The 16,837-nt window shown below is 43.2% G+C and overlaps 1 protein-coding gene across 12 annotated transcripts in view; it reads left to right on the top strand.

The window, feature by feature from the left end:
• The window catches only part of LOC121277224 (protein prune homolog 2-like), a 496,270-nt gene that overhangs the window by 410,328 nt on the left and 69,105 nt on the right, over window positions 1-16,837 (top strand). For 11 of the 12 annotated variants that reach the window (XM_041186396.1, XM_041186394.1, XM_041186398.1 and 8 more), the window contains 2 exons: window positions 2,355-2,576; window positions 14,997-15,173. In XM_041186396.1, the coding sequence (XP_041042330.1) occupies window positions 2,355-2,576; window positions 14,997-15,173 (399 nt within the window). Of the gene's footprint in view, window positions 1-2,354; window positions 2,577-14,996; window positions 15,174-16,837 lie in introns of those variants that run through there. The other variant, XM_041186397.1, reaches the window with a different exon arrangement.

The following is a 16,837-nucleotide window of genomic DNA, read 5'->3' as shown; positions in this document are numbered from 1 at the left end:
GTGGCTATGAGCAATGGCTTACCGTGGATCTTCAGCTGCGTGCACAGCAAGCTGTGCCGCCCCTTCGTCTTGAGGCAGGTGCTCCTCCCCTTGCCAAGCCAGGTGCCTGCACTGCTCTCCTCATCTTCTTCCCAGGTCTATGTAAGTCATGAGGCATTTCGCTAAATGACCATGCTCCATGAGCCTGATGTTCTCCTCCTGCAGGGTCAAAGAGAAAGACGTGTAGGCTAGCATATGTGTCCTAAGAACCTTTCTTAATTAAGTCCAAAGGCCCTGTCATTCTTGCAGCAGAGTGCTAGCCACCACTTAGATGGCCAGTGTGTAGTGCGTTCATTGGCTGCCCAAAACCCCAACCACCCCTGCCCCACTCCCTTAACCAATTGGCTGCAGCTTCGGCCATTGGACTGCATGCTATGCTCTCAGCTCAGGTGTAGGCATTCTCCTAACCCACTGTTGGCTTGAACCATGGGGAAACTGGTCCAAACCTTAATAAAGACATTGCAAGGGGCTGTGAGCACCTCCACCAGTGACTGTGCCATGGCCAACTTTAGCAAGCGGATTGTACAACTTGCCCTGTCGGCCAGTTGTTCTGATGCTTCCTAAAATGCACATTAATTTGCAGTCTGCTCTCAAGGGGTGAAAAGTTCTGGAGCATTTCGTGGAACGTTCATGTTTTTGTGTTGAGTGGGCTGAAAGGCTTCAGAGGCCCGACTCCAAGCATGTCAATGGAGTGGTTGCTGAATGATCTCAGCTGTGGAAGAATGCTCACTTCTGATAAGCTTTTCCAAGTGTGTGGCTGCTTCCCTCACCCTCCACCCACTCCCCTCGGCATGTGCTTCAGTCTTTCCTTCATCGGTGCTGCCTTGCCCCCCAACCCCCCACTCTTCCCCACACTGAAGTCCTTGGCCTGGCACCACACTGAAAGGCAGCTGGGAAAAAGTGACTTATCTGTACCCCCTGCACGCTTGCTTGATGTGCTACGGGCGATGCGCGCGAGCGCTGTGCGAGGTTGCGTGCACTTACCTCCGAGTTCTCCTCAAAGTTCAGGTCACCAGGTGCACACCTTTTAAAGGCAGTCGTGAAGTACACCGTTCTGAAGGCACCCTGACCTGGGTGGTAAATTTGACGTGGGGAGATGATCCTGGCGAGCAGGGCTTACAACTAGATGAAAATGTCATTTATGACGAGCGGCGGCAGGAAACCTGGCCCAGCATCGACGTGTGGATCGGACGATCACAAACTGGTTTCACGATGCCACAAAACCGATTTTTGACCTTCTCACCATATTGTGCGTGTTTTTCCCACCCCCATCCCTGCCCACTATGATGCCCAATGCCAATGTGGCCATAAAATTCCAGCCTACGAGTTCATTTCTGTAACACTTGGCTCCAATAGTTCCTTCAGTCCAATGCTTCATTGTGCCCTATGTCCTCACTATAATTAATTTTTTAAGAGATGCTGATGGTGGGACTTCTTGTTCAAGTAAACCTCCTGAAATATTTGAGGCTTTAATCTGTATCTAAATTTTTTTAATTAATTTATGAGATGTGGGCGTCACTGGCTAGGCCAGCATTTATTGCCAATCCCTAGTTGCCATTGAGCAGGTGGTGGTGAACTGCCTTCTTGAGCCGCTGCAGTCCCTGTGGTGTAGGTACACCCACAGTGCTGTTAGGAAGGGAGTTCCAGGATTTTGACCCAGTGACATTGAAGGAACGGCAATATATTTCCAAGTCAGGATGGTGAATGGCTTGGAGGGGACCTTCCAGATGGTGGTGTTCCCATGTATCTGCTGCCCTTGTCCTTCTAGATGGTAGCGGTCATAGGTTTAGAAGGTGCTGCCTAAGGAGCCTTGGTGAATTCCTGCAGTGCATCTCGTACACGGTACACGCTGCTGCTACTGAGCATCGGTGGTGAAGGGAGTGAATGTTTCTGGATGGGGTGCCAATCAAGTGGGCTGCTTTGTCCTGAATGGTGTCAAGCTTCTTGAGTGTTGGTGCTGTGCTCATCCAGGCAAGTGGGGAGTAATTCATCACGCTCCTGACTTGTGCCTTGTAAATGGTGCACAGACTTTGGGGAGTTAGGAGGTGAGTTACTCGCCGCAGGATTCCTAGCCTCTGACCTAGGAATCCTGCAGCAAGTTCCTGCTACATTTATTTTAACATGTGCACATTAACTTGCGTATAACTTATTGTCGAAGGTTGTGATTAGAAGTTGCACAATGGTCGGCTATGCTTAGATACTGTTCTCACAAATGCTGCTTTATTTGAAATTTCAAAGGCACTGTAAATTGAGATTATTTAAGGTGTGTGCACGCTGTGATTTAATCTTTTTCTATTTCTATTGTTTTTAATCAGCACCACCCAATTCCCTTGACCTCAATGGAATCCACCATGGGAAGAAAAAGCTCACAGCTCCTGATATCAGCCTTTCACTCGATCGGAGTGAAGGCTCAGTCCTATCTGATGATAACCTTGACACCCCAGATGACCTTGACATCAATGTAGATGACCTTGAGACCCCTGATGAGGCAGATTCTCTTGAATACTCAGGGCATGGTAATGAACTGGAGTGGGAAGGTAAATAACACAAAACCGTCTCTCTTTGAACAGAGGTTTCCAATCCTCCTTTTGATATATTTTCAATTGTAATCTTCAACTTCTCTTAGTTTTTATTACTGCACCTTTTAAGGATGTGCTTTCTGCTGTTCCAGCACAAAGATGGCAGATGGAAATTAAAAACAGTGGAAAGCTAAGTCACACTGATATAGCCTGTTTTTGGTGCTGCTTCCTATTTTATGCTTTTGTCCCCAAAGAATTGAAGTAATAGCTGGGTCTTTTCTCAGCTTCGCTGTAAGATTATTAACTCCATTTTAGTTGTAGGTAAAACTATATATAAACTGAGATCTGACTGTTATAACCTACAATTAATTTGCATCAGGACAGCAATTGCAAAGAGAATTCACCTAGGGCAGATTCAAAAGAAGGGTTGCTCCAGTATTCCTGTGCCATCAATAAGAGCTTGTACTACACATGCGAATTTATGTTCAATTGTGCTCACTTTTTGCTTTAACTGGACCAGTTGAATTTAATCAAGCATTTATTTAGCTTCCATTGACATCAAAAGCTCTAAAATGTATGTAAAGCCAAAGCATGTAAATGAAAACCATATCTGATGGGAAAGGATTTAAAACACTTTGTAAAAGACAAGGTCAAGATTGTTTCCATGGGATAAGGGGGAGTTCTGTCCCACCCCAGATCTGCTTCTAAAAGTCGTCTTCCAGAATTGTGGCTCCAGAATGCCAGGCTTTCCAGTGGGAAAGATTCAAACCCCCTCCCCTTGACATTCAGTGGTACTACCATCACTGAATCCCACCAGCTCCCTGCCCCAACACCCCACCCCACCATTGACACCCTGTCATTGACTCAGAAACTTAACTGGACCAGCTATATAAATATTGCAGCTTCAAGAGCAGGTCAAAGGTTGGATATTCTGCAGGGGTTGCCTCACCTCTTGATTCCCCAAAACCTGTCCACCATGTATAAGGCACAAGTCAGGAGCGCAATGGAATACTCTCCAATTGTATGACTGAGTGCAAATCCAACAGCATTTGAGAAGCACAACACTATCCAGGACAAAACAACTGGCTTGGCTGGCACCCATCCACCAGGTTAAACATTTACACCCTTCTCCCCAGCGGACTGTGGCAGCAGCGTGCAGTATACTCAAGATGCACTGCAATAATTCATCAAATCTTTTTTGACAGCATCTTCCAAACCTATAACCTCTGTACCTAGAAGGACAAGGGCAAGAGGTAATGTGAACACCACCACCTGCAAATTCCCCTCCAAGTTGATTAACATCCTGCCTTGTAAATATATCACTCTTCTTTCCCTGTCTCTGGTTCAGATTCCTGGGACTCCCTTTCTAACAGCACTGTGGGTGTCCCTGCACCACATGGACTGCAGTGGTTGAAGAAAGTTGCTCACCACCACCTCAAGGGCAGTAAATGCTAGCCCTGCCACAGATTCCCTCAGCCCATGATTGAATAATTATAACAATCTGATTTCAAGGGGGGTTTTTGTCTACTGAAAATGCCTATTTTTCTGTGAGCCTAACTTAAGCGGCCTTGATTTTAAATGCATCACACAATTAGAATGGAGTGCCAGAGGGTTTAAGATTAGGCCAAGTTCACTTACCAGCCTGACTTTGCTCCATTCCTTTCTAGCACCATTTCATCTTCATTACAGGGGGCCTAACTTAAATACAAAACTGGTAGTCCCATGATGTCATCAGTGTCACACGATGGTTATAATGCCGAGTTGGGTGAGATTGGCCTCGTGTCAAAGCTGACAGCCAAACTACAACAAGAAACCTCCACTGGCCAGGAGGGACCATGGCAAGTTTTGAAAATTTACTTTTGTTAGAAGACTTTGTGGGCAAGGTGGAGCAAGAGTGCTGCCCACAACAGGCCCACAATGAGTCTTTGGGTCTCACAGACCTAGCCTTGCCTCTCCCTCTGTGCAATGGCATTGGCTGCCAAAGCCCATATCCAGTGCTAACTTTAGGCCATGGCCATTCTGTTGTGCCCTCAGCAACTTAAGGCTCCAACATGATTTGCTGCTCCTACCCTCCAGCCCTCCATTAGGTTTATGAAGGGAAACATTCCTACTTTATTTAAATGAAGTGCAGGAGTTAAAATACCTTGGATTGTACACCAAGATCACCTTGGGGATTTCCGTCCCACTTTCACCCCGCCAGTCTTTTCAGCTGAGGGATTTATTTACAGATGCATTGCTTGCTGGTCTCAGCATCTTAAATATTCGTAATCATCATCTTATCCTGAACTGTGCTGCCATGTTCTCTTCAGTAAAGCCCCACATGTCCATCAGCCTGCTCCTCTCAAGTAGTTCCCAATGTGTCGATGAATTGGCTTCAGGATCCATTACCTTGATTTCAAAATCCTCCATTATTTTTCCCAACCTATTTGAGCACTATTCATTGTCCAACGTCCCAGTCATCCTCTCTGCCGCTGGTGCACTTCATTCCAGAAACTTCAAATTAATGCTTGTCCCTCCATTTCCACTGCTGCATTATCAGAGGGTGATAGTTCAGTAATTTAAGCCTCTGTCCTCTAGAACTCCAATCACTTTTGCCTGCAGTCTCCTCCCACAAATGTTTTGCATCACTCCCTTGCAAAGCACTCAGTGCTTCACAGGCAAATAAAGATCTCATTCTAATTGTTAGTTGTTGCTGCCAATAATTACCTTTTGGCAGTTTTTTTAATGTAAGCTTAATATCTGTATTTGTCCTTTGGGGAAACCTCATTTTATGTGTATTTTCTCATCTTCAGTTATGCTACAGTTTTAAAGCATTTTTGGTTGCTTTTTTGAATGTTCAGAAATGTTTTCCAGACATTATAGAGGGGCCCCAAATTTGGCTTGTAAACTGTTTTGGAAATTTATCTTCTGAAATCATAGAAATTTGTGTGTTTACTGAGAGCACAAAGGACGCTTTTAGTCAGTGAGAGCTTACAGCATAAAATGGATCTGTGCCTCTCATGCAGAAAATAACAGGAAAGCTGGAATGAGGGATCTGCATTAATAATTGTGTCCATGTGTGAGAAGTGTTCAATGACGAAAATATTCAATATGCAAACTTGTGGGTCTGTTTTCTGTTTTTGTAGTAATGCGTTATTCAAAATATTTTGAAACAATTTTGTTCTTATCCTGAAGGGACCAGAGATGATAGTCCTGAATGAGGGAGGAGAGGCTGTACATGGAACAGGCCTCTATCACACAATTCCACATTTTTTTCACCTCTTTGGTCGCTGTTTGCTTAGGTCCCCCTTTTGCTATGTGTTATACAGATCTTGGTTTGTGTCTGCAGCTGATTTTCACTCCTGTGTGAATCCTGTTCTCTCTGTAGGCCTCTCTCAAATCAATGCTTATTGGAAATGTTGCTGAAGCTGCAAAATTTTCTTTTTGTTGCCCAGTGTGAGTCCAATGATCCTATGGATCCAAAGTATTTTAAGACGTTTATGAATCTGAATAAACATAATTTTACATTAGATGAATAAAACATGGGAGATTAAGTTGCCTGGGTGTCAAGGGCTGGTTTGCCAATGGTCAGGAATCCCTATTCCAGATCTCCTGGAATAATGCAACAAAGGTAACCAGTATGTGAGTTAGCCATTTCTTGAACTAAGCTGGCAGTCTGTTCTTCTAATCGCAGTTCATGACTGATTAAGAGTATTAATACTTCCCTCTTTTCATTTGCTGACAATCTGGTATGAGATGTAGCCCATAGTGTGAAAACAGTAAAAGAGCAGCTTTTGTTACTCCCAATACTTTATTATAATTCATGGTTAAGCATTGAATAGTACACCAACAGGAATTTTTGGCCTATTGATCAATTTGCCTACATTTAGCTAGATTCTTAACTATAATGACTGAGGGGAGCACTTATTATTTTGTTTTGAGGTTTCAAAAAGTTAAAGTAGTTGGACACAGAGAAAGCTTACATTATCTTTCCACATACAAGCCTATGTGGAACTATTAATCAGAAGAAATTATCCTGTAGTGACTGTGTACTGTCTCCTTGTCTTATACTTGTGATATATTGACTTATGCAAAGGGGGCAGGTGGAAGGAGAAGGGTTGGGCGGGGGGGGGGCAAGTGATAGGCCTAGTCAGCAAAGCCCACACCCCATAAATGAATTTTAAATAAATCCTCTACGGTGAAAATAGAAGCAAAATATTTGTTCATTTCTTCTGCCATTTCCTTATTATCTACTATTAACTCCCCACTGTTACTCTCTAGAGGACCAACACTCACCTTTACTTACTCTTTTCCTTCTTAAGTACCTATAGAAAATCTTGCTATCCATTTTTACATTTCTAGCTAGATTCCTCTCATACTCTAATTTCTTCCTCCTAATTAACCTTTGTTATTCTCTGCCGTTCTTTATATTCTCATCTGCATTTTTTGTCACAATAAATGTATAAAACGCCTTTGAGTGTATTTTAAAAGCTTCCGTGACTTTAGCATATATTATTTGAAAAAAGTATTTCATTATAATCAGCAATTTTTGTATGACTCATTTTTCTCCTTTATTTCCCTCTCAGCGAATTCATGTTTCAGGGCAAGTTTGTGCTTAACCCCTTCCCAACATAATTGTGATTTATAATTCAATGGCATTGGCTTATTTCTAACCTGTTGTGGAACTTATTTTGTTTTATACTGTTGGAAAATATTCTGATATTGGCCTTTGTGTCATTTGCTGCTGACTGCCATTTCTCTCCCCATCATTTCCCATTGGGAATTCCCCTGTATTTTAGCTTTGTGGAAGAAGAGGAAGGGCAATGAAGGCAAGAATTAGATCTGTTGGAAGTGGGGGTGTGACTTCTGCACCCGGGTCCCACTCACCATTCCTAAAGGTCTGCAGAGTCTTCCCAACTCCAAAAATATGCCCCCAGTATTTCACAATTAATTTTCTACTCCATCAAATCTTTTGCACTTTGTGTATGCCAGACCCCTACTCAATATCCTGGGAAAAATGGAGACAGTAGCATTTCAAAGTGCTCCATGAGTTTCTAGCAAGAAGCTAGAAATGAGGCCAAGTGGGTATTCACAGCCATATATTTCCCTCCCATAGCTGAGTAAAACTGGGAAAGCTTCTTCGTGACTTGCTCTGATCTTTCTCAAATGGAGAAAGTAATCCAAGTAACTCGGGGTTGGGGGGGGGGGGTCTCATCCAATCAGAGGCCAGCAGCTCCTCATTGCCATCAGCGACACGGCGTGGTGGTAGCTGCCTGCAATACACCCACCAGAAACCTCGGATCAGCAAGAGACTCGGGCCACAGGTGAGAGCAGGATGAGGGTTACAGGAAGGGAGCAGGTGAGTCGGAAGAAGGGACAAGTGGGTGGCTGTCAGCTACCCCTCCTTCCTGGGACCCCACAAGAAAACTTGGAGGGAAAACCAGCAAAACTTTGAAATGAAGGATGCCAGTAAAACTTGCCCAAACTGACCTTGTATACCTTAAAACGGAATTTCAGTATTAATGCTGCCAATTTTACAGATTTATGTTTTTAACTGGGATTTGAAAATTTTGCACTGGTTTTTCCCTCTGGGCTAGCAGGGTTTGCTTTTCAAGTTTCCTGCTTGGCAACTACCCTGCTTGTCGCTGGTTCAATATCAGTGGCAGGGAGATGAAGCCCTTAAGTGGGCATTAATTGCCCACTTAAGGGCCTCAATGAGCATCATTGGAAGGCCATCCAAAAGCCCTCCCACCTCAGAATTAATCAGAGCAGAGGCGGAAAGGCAGTGGGCATCCACCCGGCACCCTCCTGACTGATTAAATGGCCCCCGCCTCCAAAGTTGCCTCAGGAGAGGGCACAAAATTGCAACTAATAGATCAAAATAAAGCCTGAAAAGAGCAATGGCCCTGATCAATTCAGATTATAATTCTCTTTTGTTCTTTTTATCCCTCTTTCTTGCTAGCATTCTTTCATTTTCTTCTTTTTTTCTCCTGCCTCACACTTTTGCTTTCTGTCTCTTCTTCACTACCCCCATTACTTTCTCCTTTATATGCATATACAGGGTTTCCCCATTCGTTCCCAGTTGTCCTCCCTGGACAATAATTAAGCAGGATCTCTTTAGAGTCGAGCTGGCTCCACCTGGTGGTGGAAAACGAGCCTTTCTGTGTCAGCCTTAATAACCTGGGGCCATAACTTCCATGGAGTGGCAGTCACAGTTTGATTGCCACTCCGCTCCTATTTACATACATTAAATGCAGCCGCACCTTTCTTACCCAACCCTCCAACTCTGGTCGAGTGAGAAGGATGCACTATAGCTGTTCAGGAATCCCCTCAGTCGAATGTAGGAGAGCCTGACAGCACTAGCTGCCGTAAAGCAGGTATATTTAATGGTCCAGCCACTTTGAGAGGCCAGGGCGAAAGTAAGTGGGTAGGATGGGGGCGGGGTAGCGGGAATTGCCAGTAGGACGGATGGAGGTGGGTAGGATGGTCAGTGTGGGGGGGGGTGGGGAGGTGGCCGGGTGGTCATTGGGGGACGGTGGGTGGTTGGGTGAGTGGTCAGTGGGGTGGGGGGGGATGGCAGATGGTCAGGGGAATGGTAATTGGTGGGTGACAGGTGGCCTTGGGGGTGGGATGGTCAGGGGCATGGGGGTGGCTGGTCGGCTAGTCAGGGTGTTGGGTTGTTGGGGGGGTCGGCTAGTTGGGGTCTCAGTTTGTTGGATGTTCAGCTAGACGGGGGGGTGGGGGGGAGGTGGTCAGTTGGTCAGAAGGGTTGAGGAGGTGGTAGTGAGGATAGCCAGGGGCTGAGGGTTATTGTGGGGGTGGGGGGTAGTTGGGAGGTCAGCCGACGAGTGGGGGATAGTTGAGAGATCAGGAAAGCAGTTGGGGGTGGGGGATAGTGGGTAGGGGCAGTGGAGTGTGGGGGAGTGGTCATTGGGTGCTCAGGAAAGTATCGAGGGAGGTATGGGATGGTCAATACTATCATTACCCAAGAGTTAGAAGTGGTTTTAATTCTTCTAACTTTACCTGGGTAAATATTCTTGTAAGACAATCAGAACCATCTGAAGACTGATTGATTGACTGATTTAAAAGGGAGTCGCAAATTGTTCCCAGTGCAGCATAATTGCCCAATGGAAGTTTGAACTTAGGTGGGGTCTTCTGGGGATGGGGGTGGAGTTACCCAGCACATCTTTGGGACACCAACATCCCAGAGAACAGAAGTTTTGGGCCATGACGCCTAAATCAGGTGGGCCTGCAGTACGTTAGAGGAGGAATTAATGGGCCTTGAAAAGTGGTATATTTGTCAGTGGGAGGTGTGATTCTTTCTACTCAGCTTTAGGTAACCGTGCAACCAAGAAGATAAGAAATAGGAGCAGGAGTTGATCATTTGGCCTTTTGAGCCTGCTTCACCATTCAGTACCATTATGGTTGATCTTCTACCTCTATGGGAATCATAACACTCCGTCATGGCTAACAGTATTACATTTGCTAACTTCCAATCTACTGGGATCATACTAGAAGCTAGAGAATTTTGGAAAATGATAAAACAGTGCTTCCGCTATCTCTGCATTGAGCTCTTTTAGAATTCTTGTGTGATTTCCTGGCTCACCGCAGCTGCCTTGGGAGAAACTTCCCAAAATGGTACGTTCTTCATTTCAGGGCAGAGAGTGTGGGATAGTTGGGCCTGCCACCCCCTGATGTGGATCATAGGGTGCCACAGAGGTTGCTGAGTGCTGAAGCTGGGCTGCTTAAAAGACCCTCTCTGGGTCTTCGTTGAGACCAGTGGTCTCGTTAAATTTTTGGCTCTCCAGCCCTCACTCCTGACATCCTATCATCCTCATGTGACCTCCATGCCCCATGCCAACCCATGCCCCCACCCACCCTCATGCCAACCTAATGCCAACCTTCCACCACCCTTGGCCCTTACACCCTCCATGCCAACTCACATAATGTCTACCGTGGGCAGACCTCAGGAGCTATGTTGAGATGAAATACAATAAAGATCTAAATATCTATTACAGCCTACACCATGCTTTAAAACATTCCCATTCATGAAAACTTATTAGGATCTTTTAAATTCCTCAAGTTCTTAATCCCTTATAATAACAAAGAAATCTCTACTTATAACCCATACCAAAGACAACTAATCCTTGATAATCTGTTTGAGCTGTCAATTAACTGTGGACTTGGGACCATCCTGATGAGATAATTATAGCTTGTGGAAAGCAGCCAGGCATTCATAATGATAGTCCTTGGGGAAATTTCAACAAACAGCCATTATAACTGCTAGAACAGTTTTCTTTTTCAATTCTCACTGCAAAAGGCAGTCTTTTTTTATGGGCTGGGGATTTATATAACTTCGTATCACAACTGCTTTTCAGACGTTATCTACCCTTTAAGGGCATTTATGTCCACTCTTAAATAAAAAAATCATGACTCCCACCCTGCAGGTTAAGACCCTTGCTACAGTGAAAATGGGGTCTGTTTGAACTCAACACTGAGTTCAGATGTATTGCAATGAGGTTCCTGACATCCGGTGACGGGAAATGCAGCCTGCCATTGACCAGCTGAGCGGACAATTATAAACTGGTTTCGCAACATCGTGAAACCGCTTTTTGGCCTTCTCACCATATTGTCTACTCATGCTACCGAACACACCCGATGCCAGTGGGCACAGTAAATTCACCCATTGTCTTTATAGAAGCTCCAATCCTTTTTTGCTTACTGCTCTGTACAATGGCATAAATGTTGTTAAGGAGCCTATAAACTACCCCCACCAGCATTTCCTGACCATTATTATTGTTAATCTCCATTCATACTGATTCTGCTTCCGGATGTGAGTTAGGATCATTTCTCACTAATATTCTTCTGCCATCCTTTACTATCGGGGCTACTCCTCCTTTTCTTTACAGTCTGTCTATGTGAAATGGTGTGTACCCTGGAATATTTATTTCCCAAACTTGGTCATCTTGTAACCATGTCGCTGTGATGCCAATTAGACCTAAACCATTTATCTCTTTTTGTGTCACTAGTTCATCTACCTTATTACAAATGCTTCGAGCATTCACATAAAGAGCATTTAATTTTATTGCTTATGACCATCCTTTGTATGGACTTTATTTAGTGTTGCACTATTACTTTTAAATTTTCTGTCCCTTCCTGTACGAATCTATCTTTACCCAAATTGCTGCACTGTCCTACTGCCTTAAATTTTCTCTTGATGATTTCTAAATCTCCCTTCATCTGACCCCTCATTTCCACTTCAAAGCCCTATCCAGACCCCCAGTTATATGATTTGCCAGGCACTGATCCAAGGCCAGTTGAAGTGGAGCCCTTCCCAGGGGTACAGCTGGCTCTTTCTCAAGTACTGGTCCAATGCACAATGAATTAAAACCCCTTCTTCCCACAACACTCTTTGAGCCATCAATTAAATTATCTAATCTGTTTGAAGTTACGCCAATTAATGTGTGACTCGGGTAACAATCCAGAGATTTTTACTTTTTAGCGTCTCTACATTTTAATTTTGACCTTAATTTGTCAAATTGTTTTAGCAGAACACCATTCCTAGTTCTACCTATGTTGTTGGTTTCTATGTAGACCATGACACTATGTCCGCTTCTCACCGCAAGTTTGTCTCCAGCTACAAGAAGGTGTCCTTAACCCTGGCACTGGTCAGGCAATATGGGTGCTTGAAACTGCTGGTAAGCAGTGGGAAACGAAATAGCGCTAATAGACTGCATAAGGTTCCACCTTCCACACTTCAGTATCTTTAACCTTTGACCCTTATCGACTTGGACTTTGAGCTCTCTGGGCTTAAGTGAGTGAAGTGTATTCCTGCAGCAAACTAAAACACTACATGTATGTATTTCTCAAAATGTTTGGTGTGGAGACTCTTTCCACGTGTGTCAAACAGCAGACTTGCCAAAACTAAAGTACAGAAGGAAATAAAGTTGTGGTCTTTTACCTTTGCTAATGTTTTATATGTCTCTTGTTACCACTTCCAAGCACTTGACATATTCCCTATTGCTATTTGCCTTCAAGGCGCCCGGCCTATATTGTGCCTGAGAAAGCACAGCTCTTGACTCCCAATGTATAATTCTGCATCAAACCCATTCTCTTTCAGTATATTAGTAATCACCACTAGCAACCCCTTTGTTTATTTCTGCAACAAAGTGCTAAAACAACAGAGCTATCCAGTATTTTCAACACTAATGAAATTTGTCTTCTGCCATTCAAAATGTGGGCTGTTTTAGTCTAACTGGAGTGTGAGTGCTGTTGTGGTGACCGTGCAAAAAAAAAAAATAATGCCATTCAAGGAGACAACATTTTTGGTCTGTTTTGTGCAAGTGTAAGTTGGATCATACCTGGAAGACCGAAACAGTAAATAAAGCATAGTTTGAAGTATATTTTGGATAGATGAAGGTTAACCACCTCTCCTATATTTGACATATTTTGGTTAAATATAATAGCAGGATTCAATTTGCGTGGCGCTGCTGCTTAGTCCAAAATAGATGTCATTTTCCAGCCCACTCAGTGTATTTTTATCAGTCAGATTATCACCACTCTGGTGAATCAGGCACATGCTTATAATTATTTCCTTTGATGAGCAACACGGTAATTAATGTGCAAAAGTTATAGTTTTCTGGTGAAGTAAAAGAGGAATATTTGTGTCTGTTGACCCTTTTGTCCATTTCAATAGTTAACACTTTGAGAAGAAAGGAGAAAATTGGGAAGAGAACGCCTAATATAAAATGCTAAACTACGTTTTGCTTTGACATATTCACAGTGACAGCTGTTTCTATCAATAGTTCTAACGTTCACAAGTGAAATGAAGAATCAGTGACCAGAAGAAAAGAACTATTTGTTGCAGAGTTACATTAAACAGTGTGTGACAGATGGCAAGACCAATACACACAAACCGCTAAATATGACTGGAAGCTACATCTCTATAGAACGACCAAAATGATGACTGTTTATACAAGTCATAGGGCCTGCCACCGGGATCATTCGGTCCCACCGAAACTCAGTGGACTTTTGGCTGGCCAGCTGCATACCCCACAGCAGAGCCTGAAAATCCCAGCCATAATTTATGATCATCTATAAGAAATTAAATGCGGTTCATAAAATGAACAAAATCCTTAAAAGTAGTGTGATTTGAATGAATTTAACACTGATGATTGTCCATGTGCTTTTGGGGGGGATAAAACCTATGTTTATGGTAGAGTGGTGATCCCTTCAAGAGCTAGGATTCACTGAAAGGAGAATTCTTGTAAAAAGCTGCTTGCTTCTTGTGACCAAGCTGCCTGGGGGATTAAAAAAGTCACCCAGAAATTAATTATAGGGGTGAGTGGGCTCTGGGTGTGGTTCTGTGTTCAAGGAGCTTGTTGATTAGTTTTTGAATAAACTGAGAATAAGAAACATCCCTTTCAAGCAAATTTAATTTGAGATTCTGTGTGGTGGCTAAGAGTTTAAAACTCTTGTTCATAGAAGGACTCCTAACAGTGAGTTGAGCTTACAGGGATAGCCAAGCTGAGAAGACAGAGAGAGTTTAGATGCAAGACTGCATAGTCAAAGAATTCTAGAACCAGGAGAGTTCTGAACTGTGGTGGCTATACATAAGAATCTAGTGACACTAGTGTTGAACGGGGAGTCTAGAACCTTGGGACATTTGGAGAAGATTTGAAGGGACAACCTTGCTGGAAGTAAGCGAAGGCACAAGAGATCTCAGCTCTTATATGAATCTTTGAAAAAACACTCAGGCCAAGTTGTTAACCTGCCAATATTGGATAAGTGCCTGATTTGACTTTTTGGGGGTGTAAGTCAAATGGACGCAGAAGGAAATTTAAGAAGTCCAGTTAGGGGATAAGTAATTGTGTTCATTGTATTTTTAATATCTTTAACGTAACTAATTATTTAAGACAGAGTATAGTTGTTAGTATTTAAGTTCTTTGATTTTTTTGTGTTGTAATTTTTTTGATTTAAACTGTGAACCTTGTGTCCTCATTCTTTTAGTAAATACCTGGGTTTTTGGGTTTTAAAAAATAATCATTGGTGTCTACCGAGATCATAATACATTACAATGAAGCATTGGTACAGGTGTATGATAATCTTTTGTCATTTAATCTGTAGTTTCCACCTTATCGCAGACCTTCCATTTTGTTCTTTCCTTTCCCGCTCCAGCCTTTCACTGCCTCTGTACCTGCTTAAAAATTAAATATTCCAGGTAATTCTGCTTTTGTTTTAAAAAATTAAATATGTTTTCCCATTCCACAGATCCTGCCTGAGCCGCTGCGTATTTTCAGTATTTTCTGTTTTTGTTTCGGATTCCCAAGATCCGCAATGTGTGGCTTTTCACTATAATGTTGCTTATGTCTTGAAATAGGTTTACATAAATTTTTAACTAAATGTTCTCGATTACTCCTTTTAATGCTGAAATAGTTATTAAAAGTTTATTTGTTTTAGATGAAACACCCAATGCCACTAATACTGGAAAAGAGGTAGTAGAGCCTATACCAGAATATACTGCTGAAGAGGAGCGCACGGATAATCGGTTGTGGAGAACTGTTGTCATTGGGGAACAAGAACACAGGATTGACATGAAGGCTATTGAACCTTATAGACGAGTCGTCTCTCATGGGGGTAAGTCAGTTTTTCAAACCATGTGTTTTTATGCTGAAAAACATAATTTAGATCGCTGTGATTTCCTAACAAGTGATATGTTATTGTTTATTTGACTCAACTTTGGTGTCATTTCTTAGGAAATGAAATTAGGAAATGTTCCATAAGTACAGTAAGGTGACCTTCTGTTTTGCTTTGCATAATTCTGCTTCTAAATCTGTCAGCAATTTGTTGTTCACTTATTATTTATCCAGCACTTTATCTTCCCATCAGCTTATTTTAAAGTAGGACTGTTCCACCACAATCAACCCAAACACTAGTGAATCTCCTGCAGCCTTGCTCACAGCTAGTCAGTGGAAACAGTATGTTTTTCTAAAACAAAAATAAAAATAGCTGGAAAAACTCAGCAGGTCCGACAGCATCTGCAGAGACGAACGCAGTTAACGTTTCGAGTCCATATCACTCTTCATCAGAACTGAGGAAAAATAGAAATGAGGTGAAATATAAGCTGGTTGAGGGGGGTGGGACAGGTAGAGCTGGATAGAGGGCCAGTGATAGGTGTAGGCAAAGAAGAGATTGCCAAAGATGTCATAGACAAAAGGACAAATGAGTGTTGACATTGGTGATATTAGCTAAGAAATGTACTAATGATGACGTTAAAGGTAGAAAGCAGGACGAGCAAGTGACAGATGGCCCGAGTGGGGGTGGGTTGGGGGGAAGGGATCGAAATTGGCTAAAAGGTGGAGATGAAACAATGAATGAGAATACATTTAAAAATAATGGAAATAGGTGGGAAAAGAAAAATATATTTTAAAAATATAAATAATTAGAAAAAGGGGGATCGGAAAGGGGGTGGGGATGGAGGAGAAAGTTCACGACCTGAAATTGTTGAACTCAATATTAAGTCCGGCAGGCTGTAAAGCGTCTAGTCGTAAGATGAGGTGGTGTTCCTCCAGTTTGTGTTGAGCTTCACTGGAACATTGCAGCAGGCCAAGGATGGACATGTGGGGATGAGAGCAGGATGGTGTGTTGAAATGGCAAGCGACAGGGAGGTCTGGGCCATGCTTGCGGACAGACCGAAGGTGTTCCGCAAAGCGGTCACCCAGTGTACGTTTGGTCTCTCCAATGTAGAGAAGACCGCATTGCGAGCAGCGAATGCAGTAGACAAAATTGAGGGAAGTGCAAGTGAAATGCTGTTTCACTTGAAAGGAGTGTTTGGGCCCTTGGACGGTGAGGAGGGGGGAAGTAAAGGAGCTGGTGTTGCACCTTCTGCGGTTGCATGGGAAGGTGCCATGGGTTGGGGTTGAGGTGTAGGGGTTGATGGAAGAGTGGACCAGGGTGTCTCGGAGGGAATGATCCCTGCGGAATGCTGCCGGGGGGGGTGAAGGGAAGATGTGTTTGGTGGTGGCATCATGCTAGAGTTGGCAGAAATGACAGAGGATGATCCTTTGAATGTGGAGTCTGGCAGGGTGATAAGTGAGCTGTATATGGTATTATAGATAATGCTTGGGTTAGCTGTATGATTTGCACCACTAGTAAGTATATTTCTGTTCTTGTTCCCTGTGATGAAATCATGCAATAGTGTACCCTTGTGCTTTCTATACTGGATATGGTCTCTGATGCAGTGTGATAGTATCAGTTCAAACAAACAAATCTTTATAGGACATTAGTTTGTCACTACAGAC

The sequence above is a fragment of the Carcharodon carcharias genome, chromosome 4 (genome assembly GCF_017639515.1).
Source record: "Carcharodon carcharias isolate sCarCar2 chromosome 4, sCarCar2.pri, whole genome shotgun sequence".
Lineage (NCBI taxonomy): Eukaryota > Metazoa > Chordata > Chondrichthyes > Lamniformes > Lamnidae > Carcharodon > Carcharodon carcharias.
This window is presented reverse-complemented; position numbering and strand designations above follow the sequence as displayed.